Genomic DNA, 26,360 nt, shown 5'->3' with positions numbered 1-26,360 from the left:
AATGTTTGCCGGCTATACAGGCAATATATGACACTATGAAGCAAAATATTCAATAAAATGTCATTTGTATGAAGCTCTCAGGAACGAGAGTAATTGAGGAAAATACCCCATGTGCCATCATTGAGGTCCCCTAGGATACAGTGCGAAAAAAGGAGCCAGATAGTGACCACCATACCTGTCTAGGCTGTCATAACCAGTGGCTAATACTGCGTCAACTGAATATCTGGCGTCCTCAGAGGCTCATGAAAATCAGCAACCTTCGCCAGCCGACGAGCTTTCTTGATTAGGAGACCAGGATGATAGACACCTAAAACAACCATAGAAAAGAACATAGGAAATGCATCAAAAACATAAATATACAACTCCTTCTGATTCAGGGCTGAATCCTTACTCGCCCCGAACTGAATGGTCCGAACAAGATTTCGAAGCATTAACGCAGAACAGGCAGCGTACAAAGTCCACATGTACTGCTGCCAATTAATATTGTTCATGGTCAAAATATTGGTAGGATTCCTCAGAAGTCGTTGATGCAAGCTGACGGCAATCCAAATGAAGAAGGAGAACACGACCAGAGAGAAAATCAGACCTGCCAGGACGACTTTCTTGCCAATGGCCATGATATTCTCGTCTCCAGTGACCTGAACACCAGCACCGCCTAGTTGCGTGAAGAAAGTAAGTACATCGTTCAATACGAAGATGACCGTAATTCTTTTGGGGCTCATTCTGACTAGATGTTCGGCGTCGAAGGAGCGGATGATTCGACCGAGGACCATGTAGACTGTTGCAGCAAGGAGAGGTGGGGCACAAAGGATGAGCATTTCTTGGAGGGCCCATGAAGAGATTTCTCTTCTATCCTTATGAGACAATGCTCTACCGTAGTATCCAAATGTTTCACCTGGTTAGAATCGTATTAGTCGAATTCCAATCCAGCACTTGAAGGGGGAGATGTACAAATGCCTCCTAGAACGAGAGGAATAAAAAATGCAGCGCGAAATGGAAAAATCAAGATAAGATGGAAGAGTGTTGCGACACCAAACATGGCCATGAATGCATACCCTGCTGTGGCAGAAGGTGTATATGGGTAGAAGTCGACATAAGGCTTGGACCCGTTGACACCGGGGTGGAAGTCGATATCCATTGTAAGCGAGTGGAATTTATGCTAGGGACTGATGATCGATCTCCTTGATACATGCGGTGGAATTTTCAAGCCTTTATGAGACGGCACGCCTATTTTTGAACCAAGCTTAAACGCCCTGTTCCTTGACGATCTATTGCGATTACCTGATTAGGAAATTTTAGAACGAATACGTGAACCCACCCCATCCGTTTCATGTTACTCCGTCCGGAGGTACTTTGCTGGAACTTACTAGTAAAGAACCCAGGTTTCTTCCCAGCCTAGGCAGAATTATTGTTTTTCAAATTTCTGAGTTTCTTACATATGAGTAGAAATCTGATCGACTTGAAAATTCTTCCAGGATCATACAGGGGAAGGATCATCATTCGATTATGCATTTTTAATTTCAATAGTATACAAAACTATTCAATCTGAGTTTGGTACACCTGCTTTAATGGCCATTCAATCCACCGATGAAAGTCCTCGTGCAGATACGTAGAAATCCCCGACAGCATATGTTCAGCCCAGCCGTCCATGAACCATGCCGAGTCCATATACTTCAGAAGCACAACCCAATGCGCCAGTATTACAAGGCTATGTGGCTCCTTCCGCTCCAACGAGCCAATCGTCTCTTCGGGAAGACGATAAACCCATCCCATCAAGAGATCCATCAAGTCCACTCCAGAAGACCCGCCAGATCGTCTCTCGTAAACCTCGCGCATGATTTCGAAGAGATTTTGAATAACAGCCAGGTGCCTGCCGCTCATTTCATTAACGGCCATATCCCTCTCAACTAGTCGTTGAACTGCTTCTGTGTGTACAGTATGTTCATGCAATTTGATGCGCATCTCAGCTGTTAGGTCCCGACTGCGGTCGCTGGACCCTGGCTCAAGAATCCCACTGAAGACTTTCGCATGGTGAGATGAAACAATCAATCGTACACCGTGCATAAGAACCAGCCACTCAGCGGGTCCGTTATCGCTGAAGATGAGGTATTCTCCTGGCCGTGGACCTCTGGCGAAGTAGACGAAACATATTATGACAGCTGACATGTAAACCTTCTGGCAGCTGTCGGCATTTAGCTCGGAGATCACGCTTGTAACTGATCGGACTCCGAAGCTAAAGTGGTTGTCGGCCTGTTGGATGTATTGATCTTGAAGGTCTGGCTTTTCGTGAGCCAGGTGAAGGGCAGATAGAGCGAGAACAAGATGCAGAATGTATGGAGACTCAATACCCCATTGCACAAGGTGCTTCTGCCACACATTATGGAGATCTGGACCACTCGTCATAGTCCGGTATGTGTCGATGGTGTAATGGTGTAAGAGTTGTAGGTCAACCAAGGAGATGGTGCCAGTCAAGCCCGATGAGAGACTACATTGTGTTCCGGTTGACTGGACAAATCGCGATGGCTGAGTTTTGGGTAGTCTGAAAGTCTGTTTGAGTCCGCCTGTCGCATAGCGATGAGGTCGGTATCGTCTTGGTCGCTCGGCGGAAAGTTCTGGACATTTGGGGGATTGCAATCCGGGGGATTCTGCAGTAATTTTATATCTGCATTCAATCAAATGGTTTGAACAGTTGGAGCAAGCTGGTCTTTTTTCATCGCACTGGAATGAGTCAGTTTCCGGTAGCTCGATAAATCGTCGTTGGCGGAAACAAAATAAATAGCGTAGTATTCCCAGCATAGTGACAACAGGTATGGAGAGAGAATGCGAAAATGTAGAAATTTAAAAATATGGGAAAACACAAAGTAATGCGAAATAAGGACTCGACCAGAAGAGATGTGGCAAAATATAATTGTAGCTATTAGCGACAGTAACCAAACCTCTTACCTTGATGCGACGCCTTTTGCAATTGGCACACCCTAAGCGTGACTTCCGATGCGAACGTCGTGCCCTGATAGGCTTTGCGTCGGAGATGCATGTATCCATCATAGCAAGTGAAGGCGCAGTAGAGTGATGTCGTATTCGTTTCAAGCAACTACGTTGGGCGAGACCTTAGATTTACACTAAATATCCAACCTGGGAGCCTAGAACTGGTGTAAAGATCAAACATCTATCAGGGGTTGCCCTTGTTCTTGGAATTTTGATAGGTTGTTGGAGACCGTAAATAGATGTGGGGGTACGAATACGCAGAAATTTCCTGTTTGGCTTTACCTACTGTTCCACTCCGAACGTTCTCAGCAGCGGGACAGTAACTAGAGTGTACTATAGAAAGGAATAGGTCTAATAAAGTACATATGTATACATCTTTGCCTATACCGGTATACACATGTAGTTGCTGAGACGGTGACCACCTGACTGCGTTGATTAGGGCTGTAAGTATCATTCCAAATCATAGGAATAGGAATACTCGGCCGCCTATGCGGTCTTAGGTCTTTTTCGATGGTCTTTTTAGACGTTCTTTTAGATGCTTTTTTGGGGTGTATACGAAGGCAGTAAAGAAAGCATATTCTATCCAAGACTTTTCTATGGATCACAAGCACTATAAAATTGGCAATTCTGTAGGCCCATCCAGGATTAATATACTGTATAGCAGAGTACCTTCTGTTTGGATCACCTGACCCTGTTTGCCAGGATTGCCACTACATAAATAGCCTCCTCTCCCTCCTCTTCTTCCTCCTTCTCTCTTTCTTTTCAATGCAGTCATATTACCTGCTCTCTCTTCTCCAGGGCGGCTCGTGAGGCGCGTGATCGCCAAAGTCAGGCCGAGCTGCTCAATGATAACCTCGACATCCAAGTCGAGAGGCAGTTGGCCGTATGATACCATGCTCTACTATACCTTACTTATATTCTTACCTCTGCCTCTTTATCGGAGTGGTCATGTCTCAAAGCTATGTATAACTAACATGGTTCGCACAAGATCGGATTTCTTTACCAAGGACTAAAAGAATTAAGAGTGAAAGAATAGAATAAGAAAAGGAGAAGGAAATAAAGATAACAAACGAAAAAAAAAAGTTGGATCAAAACCATAAAATCATCTCACTCCTGCTGAAGATCGAGGGATAAATCAGGCTGTGTTTCTACTAGATTCAACGAAAGTGAATCATTAAAGACCAGCCAAGCTAGGCATAACTCTGACCCCCGCAGCAGTCAAATCACCAATCATGACTCGTGGTTCATTGTTAATTGGCATGTCATAACTATATATCACCGCCTATTGTCCAAGAAAACTACCCAGTACGGTGGAAACCCATCGCCTTTTCTACCCATGACGGAGACGCCGAGGAGCAGACTGGAGAATTGTAGAGGTGGTTTAGTAGTATCAAAGGACAAGAAATAGGAGCCAAGCGTTATCCCAAGGCTTGTTTTCCCCTGACAGACAGCGAGTAGGGTTTGGGTTCGATCTAATTATCTCCGATCCGACGATTGTGGCTTATACGAGCCCAAAACCCAGCGCGGGCGGGCTGCCACAGTCATTAGCACGCCTTATATTCAGGAGGCCCCACTCCCATAAACCCTAAGTGGTTTTGAAATATGCGACCCTCAGCCCCCAGTACTATCTCCGATCCGAGATGTTACTGTCTTTAAGATTCTTGGCTGCCATTGTGGATATTAAGTGTAAAGTGTTCAGCTCTTAATAACTCGAACAATAACAATATTCCACACATTCACCATGACGACTATGACCACTATAACCCACTTACCTAGTACGCAACTCCTCAACAGAACCAATCTTCCCACGAATAGCCGAATCATCCAGGTGCCTTGTAACAACTGCTAACAATACTTTCAATCGCTAGCCGCAACACACATCCATCACACTCCACGCTCCAGCCCAGACACAGCTACAGACAAAACCTACCACCTATCAGGCGGCGCCATAGCTGGAATAGTAGTCGTGTCTTTCGCGGCCATCGCTATCGTGTTGCTCATCATACTTCGCAGGAAAGTCGTGGGTTGCTGCGGCCGTGATAAGACACCAGTGGTTGATATCGAGCACGCCTCGTCGCCGCCCACGTATATGCCCCCACAAACACAGCCTGTACTCCAGAATGGCGACTTCGTGTGGCAGGCCTCGGAGATGCCGTCGGAGCAAAATGCTATACATGAAATTGGGTCCATGGACGCCAAGTCAAGGGGGAATGGACAGATTGTCCATGAGCTTAGTTGAGATTATGGGGCTGGGGATGGCTATTGACATATATGGGGCAATACATATGATGATAATGGATATGTAGTCTTTTCAGTCCATCAAGCTGCCCATGTCAACGGCAGATACGGGTTTCGTCGGATTCGCACTGTGTACCAAGGCTCTAGTCCCTGAAAACATAGGCAAGGACCAGGACCTCGATGTAACGTTAGATAGGTGTTGTCGGGAAGCGAGAATTGGGTTAGAAGGGAGGAAATCACTAATGTGGGGGAAGGGAGATTTGGTGTTGGGGAAATCGTCTAGGGGTCTCGCGGGAAGGTACAATGACCGGGCTTCTTGTGACATATGCAGCTCGGTGAGCCCTAGACGTCAAATTTGAGCTTCTTGAAAAAATAATTGGAATGAATCTATATAAGTATGTCGGATCTCTCAGTCTTCATGACGTAGCTTTCTGAACTCTTCAACAATCTAAACATTGCTCTATACACTTCGATGTAGTCCTGTCTGACAAAGTTCAATATGTATAATAGTTGTTTATAGCGAGTTGTGCACTGGATTCTCATTAAAATGCTAGACATACTAAGAAGTATCAAGTCCTACAGTAATCCAGCCTGGTTAATTACCGGTGCCCTAAATAACTATTGGTATATCTATACCTCTGGCGTGCAGATATATATAACTGGAATAATCTTATAATGCTTTCCATAGTTATGATATTGAAACCTATAAAATCCTCGGACTGCCATCATGGCGCAAACCTCTCAACCTTAAGTGTATATTATGGTTAGTAAGTCTTTCCCTAAGATAGCTGGGAAAAGTAGTGGATTTTTTTAGTTTTTTTTAGTTAGAGTCTACACTCATATATATCGTTCATACACACCATACATTGCCATATCAAACTTTTCTGTTAAAAATGAAGAAATTTAAGTCTAGGAAAACACACCAAGAAATGCCAGTGCGGCGTCAATTCCAATGTCATCGATTGGATTTCTACGTTAAGGACTATAAACTAGTTTTGAACGTATAAATTACAAGAATAGTCGCCTGCTTATGTGGCCTTGATATGCCTTTTTAGGTGTTCTTTTAGATGTATTTTAGATGTATTTTGTAGGTGTTAATTCCTGGGCTTGGTGTGATAGGTAGGTAAATATGATCATTGTTGTACAAGTAAGTACCTAAGAGATGCACGATCACGTGCCAAACATCCACGTGGCGGCAACAAAAAGCGTTTTCTATTATAAATAGTTAATGCTCATTCTTCAACATTCAGAAGAACTCGCAACTTTGGCCGAGTTGGTTATGGCGCCAGACTCAAGAAATTTACTTCTTTCACTGTTTCAGTGAGCTTTCTGGTCTCGAAAGAGGCGTGGGTTCGAATCCCACAGGTTGCAAGTAGTTTTTGCTAGTCCGAAAACTATGTAGGATAGATATCAAAGAGTGATAATACCCCAGGTTCTGCCGGTTAAATATACACCAATAAAAACCAAAGAGTGGCGGGCGGTATGTCGAAATTGAAAAGGCGGTAGCAGAAGGGATGTGTTACACTTTTGTAGAGTCACATATCTCTTTCGCAAAGTCTGAAGAGCGTTCCTCGTCCTTTTTTCCTCTTTTTTTGGGGTCTCTTTTCCAGTATTCATATAGTCAAGGGAGGTACATACACACCTCACCTCTTCATTAAATATAGTGAGCCCATTGTTTGGACCCTATATAGCCTTTATATATTTAGGTTAAAGCAAAGCAATGGTCGATCTGCTTCTTCTCACACCTTCTCATTGTTAGCCACAACCCGGTGGTTTTAAAAAATCGCTCCCTGATATACCGTATTACTAGCATTAACTAGGCACTTCCTGACCAACTATATGGCACTGTATGCGTATTGAGTCTGGACCGAAAGCCATCTAATATGACCGACTTCGCATAATCTTGGAAGAATCTGAAGAGCAAAATGTAAAAAATAGTTGAATGATATTCAAGATTGTTGGCATCGCTTTTGAGACATTAAGATACAGAGTGGTCATTCAAAAATAAATGTGTGCACCAGAGCTTTGAATTTTCGGGCGCTACACCAAAGCTGTCTATGATGGTGAGATAGTGTGCAAATAGGGTATTGAGAAAGTTGCCGTAGGTTTAAAAAAATGCAGCCCTGGAATCAACACAGCAGCACCTCGCATAGCGCCTAATTGCAGATGGGAGCAATAAAGGTTGCCAATGAGATTGGTCCTGGTGTTCGGCAGTGGTTCAGCCGGAAATGGACAGCTGTGCTTGTGAGAAGGCTCCACCCAATGAGCGGAAGACGATAAGACCAAGAGCATGGTTTGTAGACCTGGGGCAAGAGAAAACTTCTTAACTGGACAAGATTTGATGGTGTCAAGGAAATGGCACAAAAGGCCAAGAACGGCAAGACATATTACATCTTGCGGAAAGTATTGCCAGAAGCACTGCGGCGTTCCTTGGCCCGGAACGATGTATCGGTCTTGTCGTAGCGCACTTCGGGGGCAGCGCGCTTCGGCTTTCCAGCCGGGTTGAAGCTCATCTCTTGCTCGCCGACCACACCAACCCGTCGTGCAGGCTTTTGTCTCGACTTCATATTCTGCGCACGGGAGCCGAAGGAGCGGTCCCGGGTGGAGTTGGCTTGATTCGAGGAAGATACCTGCATACGAGGCGGAGGTCGCTTCGTCCGCTTGTAGTCGGCAGAAGAAATCTTTTTGGAAGCTGCTGTCTTGGCGGGCTTTTCCGCCTCGCTGTCGGAGTCGGAGTCGGAGCTTGAACCGGGCACGTCGTCGATGGCTTCTTGCTCGACTGCTGTCAAGCCACGCTCCTTTCTCGAAGTTGTTTGGGGGCAGCAGCCTGGGGAACCGTACTGGGGTTCAGCAGCTGGAATTCGCGTGAAGTCTCGTCGACAGCGAAATCCTGGTCCTCGAACAGCTGGGCGAAACGGCCGCCACCCAACACATTCTTCTCCTCGCCTGCAGCAGTGGCACCAGCATCTGCCATTTCCTGGTCGGCCGAGCCTTCCAATAGGCGCTTGGCATGCTTGCGCTCCCTCTTCTCCTCCGCGTTCAGCATCCTCTCCGCCAGTCTCCTGTTCACCTTGACCGCAACCTTCTTCTTGCCACGGATGCGGCTCTCCCGCTCCTTGTTCATAATTTCGGCAACCTTCTTCGCTCTGGGGTTTTCTGTGTCGGGGAACAACCCGGTGATAGAGTTATAAACAAAGTTCGATACTTGGTAGCCCTTAGAGTAAGGGACCATCTTTCCAGACTGCATGTACGAGGCCAAATCAATGGGATCTCCGCCTGCCTTGATGAGCTTGGCGTCCCATTTGGCGACCTCCTCACTGGGCACAAGCGTGAAGCCGGGCCAGACAGAACTAGACTGAGCAGACTTGAAGGCGCTGGGGTCATTTGGATCCTCAGCCATCTCTTCAACGAGGTTGTCCAAGAATGAGCACCATTTCGGCGCGGGGCCAAGCTGCGGGATGAAGAATGAGTGTTGTTGTCGGCCTTCATTGGCCGTGAGGAGCATGCCGCTATCCTTGCACCAAGCAACAGACTTGAGATCCACAGCCGGTTCAACAGAGGTCCAAGGTTTTTGGTCTTCGATATCCCAGAGCTTGATGATGCGCTTATCGGCAGAGAGCAATTTGGGTTCAATTGTCGCAGCCTGTGTTGCAGATGACTGCTCGAGGAATTGGAGGGTGTGAATAGGGAACCCGTATCCCTGGTCCTTGACCTGGAAGGGAACGGGCGAACGCAAGTCGTAGAGGTGAATGAGACCATTGGACGAGCCAGTTCCAAGGCTCATGCCGGAGCGATTGAATTCTAGAGCTGTGATCTCTGTCCGCTCATCGTGAAGTCCAACTTGTGTGGGTGTAGAGAGTACACCTGCGCGTCCCTTAGCCCTAGGATCCCATAGCTCAACTGTCCCCAATGAAGTTCCGAAGGCCAACAGATTGTGGCTCTGCTCCGCAATAGCACCGGTGTTGACCGACCCTGTGTTAATTCCACCTTGGAGAGTTCCGCCACCTGTGGATGTAAAATCGTCACCGCCGACATCAACCTCAAAACTGCGCATGTATCGACCTAACTCCAAGTTCAATCGGTATACCTCTCCCATGCCATCCTGGTTAACACCAACTGCAGGAACAAGGACTTCAGTCGACTGGCGGTCGTAGACAATGTCACGTCCATATCGGGGAAGTCTGGTGGTGTAGTGACATCCTGAGGGGGTGTGGAACTCAAGAGATCGATCAGACTGGAGGTGGAGAGATTTGGTGTAATCGGAAGACAGTAGGATAAAAGTGGTGTTGAGTGAACTTGTATGACGCGCCCATGAAAGTGACAATTGCGGAAGGTAGTGAGTGTGGATTTGGGGCTTGTAAGTTCCTGCAAGCAATAGTGTGTTAGGGTATATGCGCCGTAAGAAAAGATGGGGGATCACTAGTACGAACCTGTGCTCATAACCCATTCGCCATCCTCACTAACTCGGACACAGTGACTTGCTTCCTCAAATTCAAAGTCTTGCAGTAATTCAACTCGATTGGCATACTCGGGGTCATTCTTCAAGCTGCGCTTTCGTCGTCTAGCAAGCCATTCGGGAAGCGGGCGAGCACTGTCTGAACCCGAGATGGTATATACCGGGACCTCGGACGGGTTGGACAGCTTCATGCTGGTAGATTCTGGTATAGAAAAGGCCAAGCCAGTTGTTTTGAGGTGATCTGCAACTGATTTGCAACCTATCGGTGTTGGCGAAAGCAAACCTGCAAGAGATAAAAAAAAACTGCGATAAAAAAGCCGCTGATAGCGATCACGTGATAAAAGGGCCTGGTGATTGGCCCGAGTGTCCCTGGCGAACGTCCCCCGGAATTACGCATTTCAACTTTCTGTTGACTTCATGCGATAAGCCCTGGTGGTTAAAATCATTGCTATTTCATTTGGTGCGGTGATTTCATTCAAGAAAGAGTGTTGTGCCAGACCTTCTAGTCTTTGTTGATTGTTTCTGCGCAACATGGTATCAACCAGCTAATGTACTCGCTGCTTGTTGATCTCTCTGCTATGCGCTTTCACTCTTTGTCACAGACCATGCAACCTGCGATTGGAAATGACTTCCAGAGTCATCTTCAAAATTTTTTCTATCTTTAAAGGCTTCCGGGGCTGTCTGCGACCGTTGAATTATGGACTTCCCTGGCGGCGCAAACACTAACATACATCTTATTGTGAGTTATCGTAACATTTACGGTACACTTCGCGTCCATGCTGACGCGTCATATTAGGATGGATTCTCCAATATTTACTGGAGAATATACACAGAAGAAGCTGGTATCACAAGTAACCCACAGGAGAGCCCCGCCAATGGCTACACTATTCTCAAGCACTTGAGTCGTCTCAAAGATTTAGAGGCTCGGCTGAGAGGCTTGAATTGCCTGGCCTCGTGCCCAAGGCGCCTAGGGCTTTGGGTATTTTCCCCCACTCCCGAGTTCGAAAGCCTGAAACCTTTGTATGTGAGGGGAAGTGACGCAGAGTCAAATAGGATCGTCGTCGGCACAACAACCTTGAAAGGTATGTCTATAAACAGCCCACTGAGTAGTTCAGGCCGTATTAATCTTATTACAATAGTCTCTGCATTGGGAAGTGTCTCCTCGCTGGATTTAGTGAAAGGGTTGTCGTCCGACAACCAGAGTCAGCATGGTACCCAACCCGCTGGGCAGCCACGGCCACATCAAGGCCAACCGTCACCTCGACGTCAAGATGGTTATAGCAGCTCAGCGGCAATTTACGCCTCTTTTATATCTGCCGTCACTGGCTCAATCGGCCTCCAGTTGATCCGACGCCATGCTGCTCTACCCCTCGGATCACGCACCCTTTTCACTGCCGTCGAAAAGTCGGGATACGAAAGTCCCCATATCAACAATGACAACATTCTCTCCAATTCTTGCTTGACCACACTCAACATCCAGTTAACTATGAGTGGAACAATAACTGTTTCCGCCCAGTCTATCTCCCAAGCGGGTATAACACGGCTGTGCAGTCCACATGAGGACATTTCCGAAAGAATAGACGTACAGCCTGGAATCGATCTTTGGCTATGCCCGAACGGGACTATTGCTAAGCTTGTCACGGCAAATATTGACTCATCAACCGTTCCGTCTCTAAGCTACCCTGCCTCTGGGAATCTGTTTGCCAAAAAAATACAGTGGAAATTGGATGTTGTGCAGTGGCTGCGGAATTTTGGGTTGCATATTGGCTCAATTGATGAAGAACCTTGGGTTGAAGTGGAAGTTTGGGAACCATTTTTCGCAAGGCTTGCTGGAGAGGTATGGCGACAGAGTGATGATAGTCAATCTGCACTTCCGCTTAAACGCATGTTATGGCCAGCAAGATTTTGCTTCAGAAGGGCTAGCTCATCAAATTTCTCTTCTGGGGCTCAAGCTTCCCTTCTCGATGAACCCCTAGATTTTGCAGAGCGATGGTCCACGATGGCGAGCTCTCTCAAGCTAGATGATATTTCCCATACTGCTCAAAACACTCCTATCACCCAAGACCCACAACCAAAAGACCAAGAAATGCCGTCGCCACTCAAACCTGAACCTCTGGAAAGCATAGAGAGTTTATCACGAATTGCGCAATATCCCGATTTGCAAAGCACGAATCTTGTTTATCCAACCCCCCCAGATGGAACTGCAGTAGTCGGATTGAACAATCCGAACCCTTCTGAAGCCTTTGCTGATGATTCTGACTTCGGGCTACCCCATACAACGCAACGAAACCCAAGAAGAAACGCACCAGGATCTGATATGTCGCCCGTTCAGAATATTGGTGTTGGAATTGGCACTGGCCGATACGATGCAAGCGACGAAGAAGATCTCTTTGGGGAAATGAACGAAAGAGATTTCGGGTCGAAAGGTATCACCGACGCGGATTTCAGCTTTTTTGATGACCCTGATTTCGATGGCATGGAGGGTAACTCCCTCGTCGAGGATGCAGATGAAGCCCTTGAAGCTCCTCATCCTCCGGTCGAACCGGAGGCTGAGGCCATGGTTGATGCAGAGCCCTCTCCTAATCAGCCACAAGAAATCCCAATTGAAGTCGAAACACATGAGGCACACGCCTCTCCAATATATGACGAAGCCCCACGGTTATCTGAAGAGCCCATGGCCCCCGAAGAACTAGCTCATTCACCGATGGATCGCACAGGTCAAACAATCAGCCCGCCCTTGAGCCCAGTAGAAGTGAAAAAGATATTGTTTCCAGGACCCGAGGAAGATGACCATCAACAGTCTACAGATAACCGGGGACAAGGGCATTACCATCCAGTGGAATTCGAAAAGAAACTTGGTGATTGGGATCGGAAGTACGGAGCAGCTGGCAAATTCTGGTTCTCCGGTGGTGGCTCGTTGGACACGTTAAACCAGACATCTGCTATACCCACGATCGGCATGCCTCACCGTGGGCGGAGCAGCGCCAACGCACCGGGCTCCTCGAAGGAACGCAACAAACCCAGTTTATCCCTGGCCCAATCAGAAAATGGTTTACGATCAGCCTCAGTGAGCAGTGACGACAGCGACGACAGTATCGAGATAATGTCAGAGCATGTTCCAACACCTGCAGCCGTGCCCTCAATCCCGTCTTTGAAGCGGAAGCGAGCTCCTTCGGAATCTGATATAATCTCGATTGCATCCCAAGATAAGTCATTGCCTGTCACAGAAGCAAGTCCCACATACGCAGCCGAGAATTCTACGTTCCTGGGTAATTTTCTAGCTAATTTTTCCGATTGGACGCTAACCGGTTATTTCTCTGCTTTTCCACCTCAACAACTTCCTGTACTTTTTCGCCGTGAAGGTCAGCTTGAAATTGCTCAACTTCTGGTTGACCAAATCACGCAGTCCTCCCTCAAACATCCACTTGATGGGCAAATTGGTCTTTTTGATCTCGAGAGCGAGTCTTTGTCGCTACAAGCCCTCGAGGACACAACCCTCTTGGGCGAGACCTCGAAAATGGACTTCAAAAGATACACATCACTACAGGATGAATTTGTTGCGAACCAACCGCAGCAACAACCGCCACAACATCCCGCGCCTCCCAAAGAGACCCCGAAAAGCTTCATTTCAAAGTTATCGGCGCCCCACATACGTGTGCGTCGAGGCAAAGAATACTTAGAGGCTCTTCCTCCAGCTGTATCCTTTTGGGAGACGTTTGGTCTTGAGCCTGCTCATGGTCCAAAGAACATATCGGCGTACTGTATTCACCCACAAACTGCGTCAAAAGCAGCAGATGTGTTCTTGACACGGTTTGGTCTTCTATACCAAAGTTGCAATCTTGGAACTCATATCAGAGGAGACGATTCTGTGGCATTTGAAGACGGGCTGAGGCCATGGAAATCTGAAACATCTAGTTATGAATCTATGATGCAGGTATTAAAGAGAACATGCGAGCAGCTTGGTACGTGTTTTATCTAGCATTTACGTACCTTTGACTAACATTTCTAAAGGCTCGGAGCTCTCACAATCCCCAGCGACTGCTGATAACAATGTTGTCTATATCATCAACCCATTTACGCACGCTGCGGCACTAGCAGACATTTGTTCCGCCTTCTGGCACCTTTTCCAGCAATTGGTAGCCGGTTCCGAAAGAAGACAGACTCGAATCTTCAACGAGCTTGTTCTGCAGATAATTCCACTGGAGTTCGTCATGTCGAGTGAAACGATGGTTGTACCTCCCGAGACGGATTATTTAAACTTGGCTCTAGAAGTCTACAGTCGATGCCGCCCAGATGATGCGGATATGAGCCCCCTGCTCTGCGCACCACCAATGCTTCTGGCTGACGCTCTTCCGAGGGCTATTAGTTTCCGGCTTGCCCCTGAAAGATCCTCGCCGCTTCAAGATGGGCGAAGCCTTCATATTGCCTACTCGAAAAGTCTTGATCAACGCTGGATATCGGTAGCGTGGTCTGATTTGTCAGGTTCTATACAAAGAACCATGTCTTACTGCTTGCGCTATCGTCAGTCGAGTGGTGCGAGACCGGTTTCCGAGGTAAGGAATGAAATCTGGGCTACGACGAAACATATTATGGATAAATTCCAAGCACGATGGAAAGTGCAGCTGGTGACCACCGAGCCTATAGAAACCGATGAGGTTGAAGGTATTGCTTATCGTTTTCTCTGATATCACGGGCAAATCGCTAACACATTCACAGCATGGGCTAGTCTTGCAGACCAGCACAATAAGTTAAGACCTGGGTCGTTGGAATTGACCATCCTAGCTGTCAACACTGTCCCCGACTTGATTCTTGAGCCACCAGTTCCCCCCATATCAATGGCTATGCTGAACATACTGTCCTCATCTACCCCTGTCTCGACTCCTAATCCAAGTGCCAGTGTTGCATCCCCCGAACAATCAGGCAATGCAGCCACGCCAACCAGCGCTGGTCCCGCTGCCTACAATGCCCCCACGCCAACGGAAATGTCACTTGAAACAGATTCAGAAGCTATCCTCACTGATATCTACGACGATTCCTGGCTAGCCATCCTATCCCACCGACTCAACAGCTCTCCACACCTCACCGAATTCCGACCCGCCCTGTCCAGCGGGTATCTTCTTCGCCGCAAAGGCACTACTGATGGCGACGGCGTATTTGCAATCTCCGTCAATCTCATCTATTCCCCCCGTCCTCCTTCATCCCACGATAATGTTCTGAAAGATACCTTAAGTATGTATCGGGACCTGGGATGTCTTGCCCGGGCCAAGGGCATATGCAGTGTACAAAATAACACACTGCCTTGGCATGTCGCCACGGCTCTTCGCGGACAAGAGCTTTTGAGTTATGTTTTTTGAGCGAGACATCTTGTTACTGGGGCGTTATGGTTTTTTTCTCTATTCGGAATCTCTTGTATGCTAGGGCTTTCTTGGTGGTGGGATGTTTTATTACCTACATAGCTTGGGTACATATGTATACCCCCGGAGGCAGTGCAATTGAATAATTTGTTTGTTGTGTATGCTTGTCAAAATCAAGACATCAATGGATATATCTTTACCTTGATTGTCCTTGGAACACTCTTTAGGTGTTCATTACTTATATAGGTATGGAAATATGTGAAAATTAAATCGATGTTTCGAAGCTTTGTCAACTCATGATATTTTCAAACTGTCAATAGGAATATGCAGCATGGGGTTCTCAAAGCAAAGAATGTGCACCAAATGAAACCAGATACACCCAAAAAGAAAAGAACAGAGGAAAAAAGACCTCCAAAAAGACCTCCAACTCCATATTCAAAAAGAAATACCCAAAAAAGAAACGAAAAAAAATACACCGAAAGCAACGTATGTACTGATTGCTTTCAATCGCCAACAATTGTACAAAAAAGGCGTGTTTCAACGTAAAAGACTCGTAACGCAGCTCGTCATCGTGGCAGATAGTGTTATATGCCCACAAAAAGGGTATCGTGTCGCAGAAAATGTCGTGGTCATGGATGTTTGTGTGTGTGATCGTATGTATGTGTTGTATGTTTCGAAGAAAAAGCAATCAATGCCTGTAAAAGCGAGACCAAGAGAGCCCAAGGCCAAAGCCTAGGTGAAGGGTGCAGTGTTTATTGCTGCTACCCTGCCTTATCACCCATCCGCGCTCTCCGCATCGGCCTCCTTCTTCTTGGAGAAGAATGAGACGTGGTTATTTACCGCCCAGATCGCAAATCCAGCGAGTGCAAGAAGGAGGAAGAGGACGATGATGATAATCGCGATGGTGATGTTGCGCTGAACCATGTTGGGTGGAGACGATCAGCAGATCGTGGTAGAGAGGTAAATGATTCGGTGAGATGTGCAGAGCTTCGATTGTTGTCAAGCCGATAGAAGGATAGGTAAGATCAAACACAAGGTGTGGAATTCAAAGTGGCAGGCCGTGTACAGGTGGGCAGCAATGCGTTGGGTGGGTTTTGTATACACGGAAGTATACAGCCTCGTCGGGCTAGCTCTTTTCGCAACAGGCAACTCCCCTTTTTTCAAGGAAAGCGGGATTAAATAGATCGTAAGAATGTGAGAAAGGAGAGATAAAGAAGATTGGATCAGCTGGAATGTGAATGGTTTTAAACTGGACCTTTTTTTTTCTCCCAGCCATGTGCTTTTAGAGGGGCTGGGGAACTCAATGTATTAACCACATACTGTGGCTAGGTACCCATAATACTCCGTACATTATATGTGCGTTGGCGGGAGGCTAGAAATAACAATGAATTGGTTGAAACACTCTGTTTCAAGACTGTTAATGGAATATTGTACCTAATACCTTGGAAGTACTCCGTACAAACAGAGGCAATAGTTAGAGAAGGCAAAGCTGCCTCAGGCGACAACGTCAATCACGTGATCCATGTCATTTACAGATTGAGTTGATACCCTTTGAGATTCAGTAACTATATAACTAATAGTACATGTAGTAATGGAAAAGCATCATTACTAGATTTACTACATGTGGACATAATAGGATTATTCTTTGCATAAAGTGCCAGTTACATTCATAGACTCAACCCAGAATCTTCAATCCTCCCTTGGTTTTGGCTGGCTTTTTGACACCATCTTGCTTAACTTTTCCACCTGCTCCACCAGCGTTATCCCCCTTCGGACCCTTGCCTTTGCCTTGTTTCTTTCCATGTTTTCCATGCTTGGGGTTCGAAGCTGGGCGAACTTCGGTCATGGCTCGGCGCAGTAGGATTGGGTGCGAACCGATGTACTTTCCTTGCATTTCTCGACCCGCTTTGAAATAGTCATCACTATCACTGAAGCTGACAAATCCATAACCTGCACTCTTCTGAGTTCGCTTCTCTCGGACGACACGCGCTTTCTGGACCGATGGGTAGCGAGAAAATGCCTTGAGCAGAGATTCATCCGTCACTTCACCTGCGAGGTTACCGATAAAAAGGCGGAAATGTGCGGGGTCCCATTCCAATAAGGTCGAGTCGGTCCATGTCTCACCACCACCAGAGCGAATGACTGTCTTTTGTGACTCGGGCTGCGGGACAGGAGTTCCCGGGCCGAAGGTTGGGGTTCCGGCTCCTGTGTTCACCCCTGAACCGGGCAGGTTGCCTTGGTTCTTAGTGGAATCTTCGGCGGGTTTGTTATATGCACTCTGCCACTGCGCAATTTGAGCTTCAGTCTCTGCATCAAAGCCGGGAGCGCCACCGCTCTGTGGGAACCCTGTGCTGGTCTGGTTGGGGGTAGATCCGAAGGGGTTCGCAATGTGTGGGACGGTCGGGCCGTACGTGTTTTCGGCGTATTGAGGTTGTCCATAGTAGGAAGGTCCACTCTGGTATGCCTGGGGTTGGTGATAGTGGTTAACGTAGCTGCTGGTGGGGGTTGCGTATCCAGCAGCAGGGACTGGTGGACGCGAGACCGTGTGGATGTTGGCGCGATGCGGTTGACTGGAGGCTACCGCGCGCGGCTGGAACGCCGTAAAAGCGCTGTAGCCGGTTGGTCGAGATCTACCGCCATGGCTTGCAGGATTGGCGGTGGGAGGCTGCGCGGCGTTGGAGGATGGAGGTGGGCGGGGCGGAAGAGACGAGGGAGTCTTGTTGAGACCTGGAGGAGGCGGAAGGGACATGATGAATGGGATATCCAGATAGGGAAGAGAGAAAATCGAGACGCAAGAGACGAGAATGCTAGATGCAGAATAGCAACCGCAACGTACCTTCAGGGCCTGACTGACGCCGCAGTCATTCGCCAGACGTCACGCTTGATAGAGGCACCCGAAGGATCAGCACTTGCAAGAGGCGAAAGGTTTGCGCGGCTTGTAGATGATCACTGTAAAAAGGCTGGGAGATTATAAAAACGCGCGTCTCCAAGGACTACGCTGGGTTGGAATTAATGAAAAATGGCAAGTGAGATAGTTGAGACTTTTTTTCTTGTCACTGAATGCGCTGGCCAGGCCGCTGGCGGACGGCTGTGTCACATGACTTGATCAAGCTTTCCTGACTCAGCTATGACATAAGCAATTTGGCAGCCCTCGTGCTGAGTCATTCCGCTGCCGGCCCTGCTACCCCCACTCTAGTCCCAAAGCAGACTAGCTTATACGCAGGCGGGTATGAACGCATCGGCAAGTGATTTCTCCGTCGCAACTCTACCAGAACAGTTCACCGATGCGTGGACAAGGTGGGAGAGGGGGTTGATTTCGGATGGTTTCGATGAGTTACATGAACATTCGGTTAAGTTTCTATTTCATTATTCTCTACTTGATACCTATAGTATACATAGTTACTAGGGAATATATAGGATTCTTCAAGTTCCAGTTACCCCTCCATGCCCCGCTATCATACACAATGTACTATGTAAAAGCTGCATTGTCAATCACATGTACTCTATGTTTTAAAAGAAAAAAAAAAAACCAAAACAGAGGATGCATATACTAGCAACATAAGGAATTGAAAACCGAGTCGGCTTTCCAAATTACAACAGAACCCGAGTGGGTTGACTCCGGACGACTCTGCTCCTGTAGCTAATACTTGGCGCCACACCGGAGACAGTAAGAACGGCGGTGGTACATGGTACCCCCCCGGTATGTCCCACCAAAGATGACGGAAGAGTTGCTCCGTCAGCCGGTTGGGGCTACTTCTTCTTCTTCCCCTTCCCCTCCTTCTTCATCTTCTTCTCTTCTCTAGATTCACCTTTACTTTCCTCACCCTCATATCTCACATATAATCGTCATGGCTGACCAAGCTGTGTAAGTCTACCTTCCCTCTCTTCACCAATTCCAGGTTACACCTGCATCTTGGAAGTGATACCGGAGCGCGTGGATCTTCAATGCTACTCACACATCATGCACCTGCTCTATTTGGAAGACCGAATCCCTATAGATGCTTGGGCAAGATGATACCATTGGAGCTATGCTATTGCGAGTCTGCGAGTCTGTGATCTGTGTTTTTCTATTTTTTCGGAAGCTCACGGCTTTCCCTTTGTTTTTTTTTGTTCCCATTGTGATTTTTATCCAGTTGTTGACAAGAGACATTGATCGCTGACGATAGCGCCCGTCTCGCCGGCATCAATGTCGGCGCTCCGGCGCACTTTGCTCCTAGTGCTGATTTCGGCCTCATCGGTCTGGCCGTTATGGGCCAGAACCTGATCCTCAACGTTGCTGATCACGGATTCACCGTTTGCGCTTACAACCGTACAACCGCCAAGGTTGACCGTTTCTTGGAGAACGAGGCCAAGGGTAAGCTCTACAGACAATAACAGGTTTCCAATCCCCTTTTCGCAAAAATGCTCATTAGAAAACAGGCAAGTCCATCGTTGGTGCTCACTCCATTCAGGAGTTCTGCGCCAAGCTCAAGCGCCCCCGTCGTATCATGCTCCTCGTCATGGCCGGCAAGCCCGTCGATGACTTCATCGAGTCCCTTCTGCCTTTCCTCGAGAAGGGTGATATCATCATTGACGGTGGTAACTCCCACTTCCCCGACAGCAACCGCCGCACTCAGTACCTCACTGCCAAGGGCATCAGCTTCGTTGGCAGCGGTGTCTCCGGTGGTGAGGAGGGTGCCCGTTACGGACCCTCTCTCATGCCCGGTGGCAACGAGGAGGCCTGGCCCCACATTAAGGACATCTTCCAGAGCATCTCCGCCAAGAGCGACGGTGAGGCCTGCTGCGACTGGGTCGGTGACGAGGGTGCCGGTCACTACGTCAAGATGGTTCACAACGGTATTGAGTACGGTGACATGCAGCTGATCTGTGAGGTAAGGCTACTTTCAAGCAAAACATTCTCGGGCAAACCACTGACATCATCATTTAGGCCTACGATATCCTCAAGCGCGGTGTCGGTCTCTCCTCCAAGGAGATTGGTGATGTTTTCGCCAAGTGGAACACCGGTGTTCTTGACTCCTTCCTGATCGAGATCACCCGTGATATCCTCTACTACAACGACAACGATGGCACTCCCCTTGTTGACAAGATCCTCGACAAGGCTGGCCAGAAGGGTACCGGCAAGTGGACCGCCATCAATGCTCTGGACCTCGGCATGCCCGTCACCCTGATCGGTGAGGCTGTCTTCTCTCGCTGCCTCAGTGCTCTCAAGGATGAGCGTGGCCGCGCCAGCACCATCCTGAGCGGTCCTACTCCCAAGTTCGAGGGCGACAAGCAGGCTTTCGTCGACGACCTTGAGCAGGCCCTGTACGCTTCCAAGATTATCTCCTACGCCCAGGGCTTCATGCTCATCCAGAACGTGAGTTTTTTTTTCCCTTCTCGGCCTGATTGATGAGTCATTTTCTAATCCTCCTCCCCAATATAGGCCGCCAAGGAGTACAACTGGAAGCTGAACAAGCCTTCCATTGCCCTCATGTGGCGCGGTGGTTGCATCATCCGCTCCGTCTTCCTTAAGGATATCACCAACGCCTACCGCAACAACCCCGACCTTGAGAACTTGCTCTTCGATGACTTCTTCAAGAAGGCCATTAACAACGCCCAGAACGGCTGGCGTAACGTGATCAGCAAGACCGCTCTGTGGGGTATCCCCGCTCCGGCCTTCTCCACTGCTCTCAGCTTCTACGACGGTTACCGCTCCAAGAACCTGCCCGCCAACCTGCTCCAGGCCCAGCGTGACTACTTCGGTGCCCACACTTTCCGCATCAAGCCCGAGAACGCTAGCGAGACCTTCCCCGAGGGCAAGGATATCCACGTTAACTGGACCGGCCGTGGTGGTGATGTGTCCGCCTCGACCTACATCGCATAAGCGTGTTAAGTTGAGGTATGTTAGCAGGGTAAAAAATTTGGATGTTCAATGTATTTAGATGTCTCCATGGAATGCCCATGATCCGTAACGAAGTCACTTGTTTTTCTCTTCTACGTATTTCTTTGCTGTCTATGATTTAAGCGAGCTTCTACTACAAAGTATAAAGTACGCGTTCAAACTATAGGAGAACAGATCTGTCATGACGAAGACCGGTTTTGTGGAATGAGAATTGATCCCACCGAACTTCGACTGAAACTCGCATGGCGTGTGGATTTACATGTCATTTGTGGTCCTCAATATAGACCCTCACCTTTTCAAGCTCCGTACCAGCAAGCACTCTTTTACCACCTCTTTTGGTACCTCTCTTAAACATGACGTTAACGCTGCTCCCAACCTCCACGTCAAGTTGGTAGGATGGCGAAAGACGATCGATTGCTATCTAGCCAAAGTTGAGCCATGAGGTCCCGGGGTGTCTATGTTGTATTGGGCGACAAAGCCACGTGATGGTAACGTCTCTCTGGCAGTCTTCACATTCGATATCTGCCAAACTTCTCGCCTACTGCTTGTCCTAGCAAGACTTCGATGTTGCTGACGAGCCGGAAGACGCGCTAATCGAACGTTTCACTGTCCGCCATTTTTCTTCTTTTTTCCGTTGCAATTGGAGGTGGAGAGTTGGTTTGCGTAATAACAGCATCCGGCGGAGCTTGTGCTGTAGGGAACCAAAGACATGCCCGTGCCCTATTTCCCAGTATCTCTGGCCCTTCATTGTCCCCCTTGTTTCCGTAAATTGGAGTTGGGGTAGGCAAGTTTGATGTTAGTATTAGATGCAATGCAGCAGTTTGCTGCTGATGTTGCTGGGAGAAGTTATATTGGGCCTCCGGAGGTTCTTTGAGGAAGACAAAAGAAAAAAAGAGAGAAGAAAAAGTTGAGGCATGTCCATTTATGTTGAGATGTTAAGATTCCATTTATCTCAAGTCATCAAACCCTTGCAATTCAGCGAAACCCTGCTAAGTTGCCAATTGAGGTTTAAATGACTATGAGCTGAAAATATGTTGAATGATAGGTGCAGGCCACTTCGTTGTGGAAGTGACAATAACCTCTACTTTGATGAGAGTTCACAGTCGTAGCCCTAGTCCCTAACCGAGTTCAAACACCATTTAGGGCCTATAAAGCCCCGGTTCTTCAGATCTTCTTCTCTCCATTTCTCTTCCATTGGATATCCAAGACTCCAGTGCCCCCCGAGGCCTAAAGTGGCCTTCGGTAGCTGGCATAATACATCATCACTGTCTTCCCCTAAGCTTTCAGTGCTAACAGCGCTGTCCGGCTCTCAATCCTAGAGCAGTTCCCTCCCGCGCCGCCTTCCACGGCGTGGCTCTGGGGGGTGGAGAATGTCCGACGTCCACAGCTCGTGTACGCTCATCCTGGTTCAGTTGTCATTGCACCGCGCTGCTTGATCTGCTGGTATGCTAGTGGTGATCTTGTCTTATTCCCAGTTCGTTTCTTCAAGCGGCAACGAATACAAACAAGTGTTTCAATTTTTTTTTAATAGATAATTTAACTCTACCAAGTAAAAAAACCACCAACATCATCAAATAGATCAAGAATCATATAGTCATAAGGAGAAAAAGCGTTGGTCCCCAAGAAACCATCAAGTCGTATCAATCATGTAGGGAATATGCTAATGAGCAAAGCAATCCCAGAAATTCGAAAGTGAAGTGAAGTGAAGTGAAGTGAAGTGAAGTGAAAGTGAAAGTGAAAAAAAAAAAAACAAAGACGCCTAACACAAAACAATATCAAGACCCAATCTCTATGCACATCGCAGTAATCAATCTGTGATTGGAGTATTCAGTCTATCAAATCAGCCAACCGCGCAAGTAGGAAATAGTTTAAAAGCCAAACAAGAATCAAGAATTGAATCAAACGCAGGCCCAATCGCCTAATAAAAATGATGTTTGAGAGGTGGACAGGAGAAGGGAGACCTAGGTAGTTAATATAGAATAGAAAGCCAAAACAAAGAATCGCAGAGCTGAAATGCCCACATATACTCATCCTTCATGACCAAACATGGAAACCTGGGAGCCCTGCTCCCCGTCTTCCGCTGCCACGCCGGGACCCAGCAGCTGATTCAGCACCACCGTGATTGCCATGTCTACCTTCATCCAGGCTACGCCGCGAGGCGCCGAAGTCGCTCATAGCAAAGAGTAGCGGCTCGTCGTCCTCGGGCGCTTGTCCGGACAGCGTCCGACCCGTGCCAGGCCGCTGTGCAGAACCGCGTCTGATCTCTAGCGTAGAGTTGCCACTATTACTTCCACTAGCGTTGCCATCGCGGTCCTGGTCGCGCTCAGTCGGGTGTGGGGCGAGATTGGCACCCCGGGCAAAGCTACTAGACGCTGAGTTGAGGGAATGTCCGCCCGAGTAGCCGCGGCCGCGGGAGCTAGCGAACCGTGGCTGGTAGACATGGGGATTGGAGGAGGCTGAGGCGCTAGTTGGTCCAGACATCTGCCCGCGTGAGGATGCACTCTCCCGGTACGGTCCCGCTGTAGAGCCGGATGGGCCGCTTCGGTCCCCGGCTGGGGATTGCTCGGCTTTTTGGGACTCATTCTGTTGTTGGGCGGCACCCAGGGTGAGGTTTGGGGGCTCATCGGCACCCAGACTAAGGCTGCGCATGCCAAATGGGAAGATTTCATCGTCTTCACTTGTAACGACCGGACGGCGCACGGCTGCAGAGCTCGAGCGACGATAAGCAGGGTCGAAAATCCGCGGCGATGTTGGGATGTCAATAGCACCTGCGGTAGACGAAGGTCCTCGCGGGTTTTCTATGTCGGGATGTTCTTCTAGCGTCGAGTCGTGGTGTATGCGAGGGATTCTTGCACGGTGGTCGATTTCAATGTCATCAGCAACGCTGTTCGAGCTCAAACGAGAGCGGATAGCAGGAGTGTGGGGGTGTGGGGGGGTGTGGGGAGATAGAGGTTTCCCTGGAGAAGAAGCTGTGGAGATGGAGGTGCCCGCAACCATCGGTGGGACTCCTGACAGTTGCTTGCTCGATGAAATGGAAGAGCGCTGCATGTGCATAGACTGTGACATTGAGTCGGACAACGCGGCGTTTGAATCTCGCATACCGCGGAAGCGAGCAAGAGCTGCTGCGGTGGGGTTTGGCTGCCTTGGCCCAGGCTGAATAGATGCAGAAGTGGATGAATTCATTAGATCCTTCTTCGAATCAAGCATCTTCAAAAATTCGGAGATATTCTCATCATCGGCGTGAATGGACTCTGCACTCGTGCCCGTAGCTTCCGTGAGAAGGCCGGACCCGGGTTGTGCATTGGATGATGTCGCACTCGCTCGGCCGCTGGAGTTGTCATCTTCCAGTCTGTTTGCCCCTGCAGAAAGGCGGCCTCGTCGATGGCTAAAGGAGCTGCTATACCGGGAGATAGGAGCAGGTTTGGGGGATGCGGAATTAGAGGATGATATAGCTTGTTCGGATGCAATGGTTATAGGTCTGCGCGCTGAAGCGGCAGAAGAAGGGGGCAGCATGACGCGAGAATCGGCAGATGTTCCTGTGGGGATGCGTGAAGACATGTTGCGGGGAGATACTCCTAGGGGAGAGTCTGCTAAAGCCGGGGAAGCAGAAAGAGGGGGAGCTTTGAAGGGTTGGAATGAAATAGAGGGACGGCGTGGGAAACTTGAGCCTCCACTTTCACTAGCAATCTGTGCGGCACGTCCTGAAGGAACTACTTTGGCAGGAGGGAGGAGTCTCTTGGGTGACTCTGTCGGGGAAGGGGATCCCGCGCCCGAATCTCTCATTGCACGAAGTGCTGATATAGGACTTGCACCTGTTGTTGGGCCGACCTGATGGAAGGTTGAGAGACTGCCGTAGGCACGTGTGCAATCTGGGCTCTCAACGGTCCTCCTCTCCACTGGCACAGAACCGACTTCAGGATTTGGGCGGTTGACATCATCTGAAGGCAACGATGGACGAAAGATCTCGTCGTCAGCACCCATAAACCTCGAGCTCAGCAACGCTTCCGAGTCGTCAACACGGAAATCGCAGTTCGTCCGATACGTAACTTGAACTGAAAAGGGGCCTGCGGGCGACTCCGTGACCCCAAAGCTGTAGGTGTCCACCACTTTTTCGCTTCCCTCACTCAACGGGGCTGTCAGATGATCCAGTGAGAGGTCATCACGAGCAGCGCTCCCATCTATCACACGGTACTTGATCTGGAGAGCTGGACTCTGCCGCAACTTCTTGTTGCGTTTACAGAATCTCCACGCAGGCAAGAACTTGGAGTAGGTAAATAATGATCGGAAGAGCACGATGCTTTTCTTGTACACAGTCGGCAAGATAGAGCCCAAATCTGCCGGGGGTCTGCTTGAGGACCCTCCCAACTCGATTCTCCACCGCTCCAAGATAATCTCGTCATTTTCCGATTGGTATGGCTTTGCACGGGCACCCTCAAGCGCCGCGAGCGACTCGCGCACATCCCAACGTTTCCCATTCTCATCGAGAATCACCAGACTTTGATTATTTGTGAGAGCTTTTGTGTCTAGGTATGTTTCGATGACGAGGGGTGGGGGTCGATTGTCCGTTGCATCGCACGTTCTCCAAGGTCGCAGGGGTTCTCGAAGGACATCTGTATCATCTAATTCGACATTGAACTGGACCGAAACAAATAGAGTTAGCATCTGCCACTTTCATATTCATGACTGTTCCCCAAATCATCGCAAATCCGACCATGAGATGGAAACGTACCCAGCGGTTGACTCTAGGGGACTCAGAGCCCTTGTTATAGGAGGGAGGTAGTGCAACTCGTGAATGTAGGATAATCAAAGCGGCTTTTGTGTGATAGTTCTGTTGGAAATGAGATTAGCCATCAATAAGCCATCCTGATAAGTCATTGGAGGGGCGATCTGAATGACGATACCGATATTATCTGATTTAACCGGGTCAGGGCCTCCTTGCCCAGTGCCGCATTCCTCCCCTGCTCGGACGGCTGAGGTCCCGGCTCTATCCCTAACCCCCTGGTAGAATTAGACCCCATATCGACGGTTGGGGAGCTCGGGGTAGCTTCCTGTTCTCTGCGGTCGTCCCGAGCTGTCGGTCTGGGTGGAAAGTTAGGCGCCGGTGACGGCACCGTCGATGATCGGGGATGTTGATGCATGGTGGGCAGCTAATTGCGAAAGCGTGGTTAGCGACCATCGACACAAATGCGAGCAAGAGGCAAGAACGGTATTACCCTGATGGAGCGGGTCCAGGGAGGTGCTGGATACGAGTGTTATCACCGCCGGAATCTGTTATCAGGAACGCAATCGGGCAGCGATGGTTCCAGGACTGAGGGCCATGCTAACAGAAGAGGAGAATGATATCTTCTAAGGATGTCCCTGAATCTGAGACGGTGAATGATTCACGATAAGACAATGGGCGGCTAGCATGTGGTCTGGGGGTGACTCCGGACTGGGACCTTCGGAG

The 26,360-nt window shown here is 48.7% G+C and overlaps 8 protein-coding genes across 8 annotated transcripts; 3 read left to right on the top strand and 5 right to left on the bottom strand.

Annotated features, from left to right (window-relative positions):
* Positions 1 to 200: 200 nt before the first annotated feature.
* Positions 201 to 1,138, bottom strand: N7487_005664 (RTA1 domain-containing protein; the record flags this gene model as incomplete). The annotated part of the gene is made up of 2 exons (XM_056873411.1): positions 201 to 895; positions 952 to 1,138. The coding sequence occupies 2 exons, from the start codon at positions 1,136 to 1,138 to the stop codon at positions 201 to 203; spliced, it is 882 nt and encodes a 293-aa protein (XP_056731131.1).
* Positions 1,139 to 1,536: 398 nt separating this feature from the next.
* Positions 1,537 to 3,042, bottom strand: N7487_005663 (Zn(II)2Cys6 transcription factor; the record flags this gene model as incomplete). The annotated part of the gene is made up of 2 exons (XM_056873410.1): positions 1,537 to 2,718; positions 2,944 to 3,042. The coding sequence occupies 2 exons, from the start codon at positions 3,040 to 3,042 to the stop codon at positions 1,537 to 1,539; spliced, it is 1,281 nt and encodes a 426-aa protein (XP_056731130.1).
* A 1,684-nt stretch (positions 3,043 to 4,726) lies between these two features.
* N7487_005662 (uncharacterized protein) lies at positions 4,727 to 5,224 on the top strand (the record flags this gene model as incomplete). Its single annotated transcript, XM_056873409.1, has 2 exons — positions 4,727 to 4,760; positions 4,854 to 5,224. The coding sequence occupies 2 exons, from the start codon at positions 4,727 to 4,729 to the stop codon at positions 5,222 to 5,224; spliced, it is 405 nt and encodes a 134-aa protein (XP_056731129.1).
* A 2,386-nt stretch (positions 5,225 to 7,610) lies between these two features.
* Positions 7,611 to 9,953, bottom strand: N7487_005661 (WD repeat NOL10/ENP2 family protein; the record flags this gene model as incomplete). Its single annotated transcript, XM_056873408.1, is given in 3 exon segments — positions 7,611 to 8,050; positions 8,065 to 9,588; positions 9,654 to 9,953. The coding sequence occupies 3 exon segments, from the start codon at positions 9,868 to 9,870 to the stop codon at positions 7,611 to 7,613; spliced, it is 2,181 nt and encodes a 726-aa protein (XP_056731128.1). The 5' UTR covers positions 9,871 to 9,953.
* A 153-nt stretch (positions 9,954 to 10,106) lies between these two features.
* Positions 10,107 to 15,056, top strand: N7487_005660 (uncharacterized protein). The gene is made up of 5 exons (XM_056873407.1): positions 10,107 to 10,418; positions 10,476 to 10,761; positions 10,819 to 13,641; positions 13,691 to 14,341; positions 14,396 to 15,056. The coding sequence occupies exons 1-5, from the start codon at positions 10,377 to 10,379 to the stop codon at positions 15,031 to 15,033; spliced, it is 4,440 nt and encodes a 1,479-aa protein (XP_056731127.1). The 5' UTR covers positions 10,107 to 10,376; the 3' UTR covers positions 15,034 to 15,056.
* Positions 15,057 to 16,708: 1,652 nt separating this feature from the next.
* On the bottom strand, positions 16,709 to 17,782 carry N7487_005659 (RNP domain protein; the record flags this gene model as incomplete). Its single annotated transcript, XM_056873406.1, has 1 exon — positions 16,709 to 17,782. One exon carries the CDS (start codon positions 17,780 to 17,782, stop codon positions 16,709 to 16,711), a length of 1,074 nt encoding a protein of 357 aa, XP_056731126.1.
* Positions 17,783 to 18,881: 1,099 nt separating this feature from the next.
* N7487_005658 (NADP(+)-dependent, decarboxylating phosphogluconate dehydrogenase) lies at positions 18,882 to 20,896 on the top strand (the record flags this gene model as incomplete). Its single annotated transcript, XM_056873405.1, has 5 exons — positions 18,882 to 18,898; positions 19,251 to 19,387; positions 19,453 to 19,904; positions 19,961 to 20,389; positions 20,456 to 20,896. The coding sequence occupies 5 exons, from the start codon at positions 18,882 to 18,884 to the stop codon at positions 20,894 to 20,896; spliced, it is 1,476 nt and encodes a 491-aa protein (XP_056731125.1).
* A 2,052-nt stretch (positions 20,897 to 22,948) lies between these two features.
* On the bottom strand, positions 22,949 to 26,052 carry N7487_005657 (uncharacterized protein; the record flags this gene model as incomplete). The annotated part of the gene is made up of 3 exons (XM_056873404.1): positions 22,949 to 25,549; positions 25,644 to 25,742; positions 25,816 to 26,052. 3 exons carry the CDS (start codon positions 26,050 to 26,052, stop codon positions 22,949 to 22,951), a joined length of 2,937 nt encoding a protein of 978 aa, XP_056731124.1.
* Positions 26,053 to 26,360: the final 308 nt, after the last annotated feature.

This window comes from Penicillium crustosum, assembly GCF_028827405.1.
Source record: "Penicillium crustosum strain IBT 35664 chromosome Unknown utg000002l_segment0_segment0, whole genome shotgun sequence".
NCBI classification, from domain to species: Eukaryota; Fungi; Ascomycota; class Eurotiomycetes; order Eurotiales; family Aspergillaceae; genus Penicillium; species Penicillium crustosum.
This window is presented reverse-complemented; position numbering and strand designations above follow the sequence as displayed.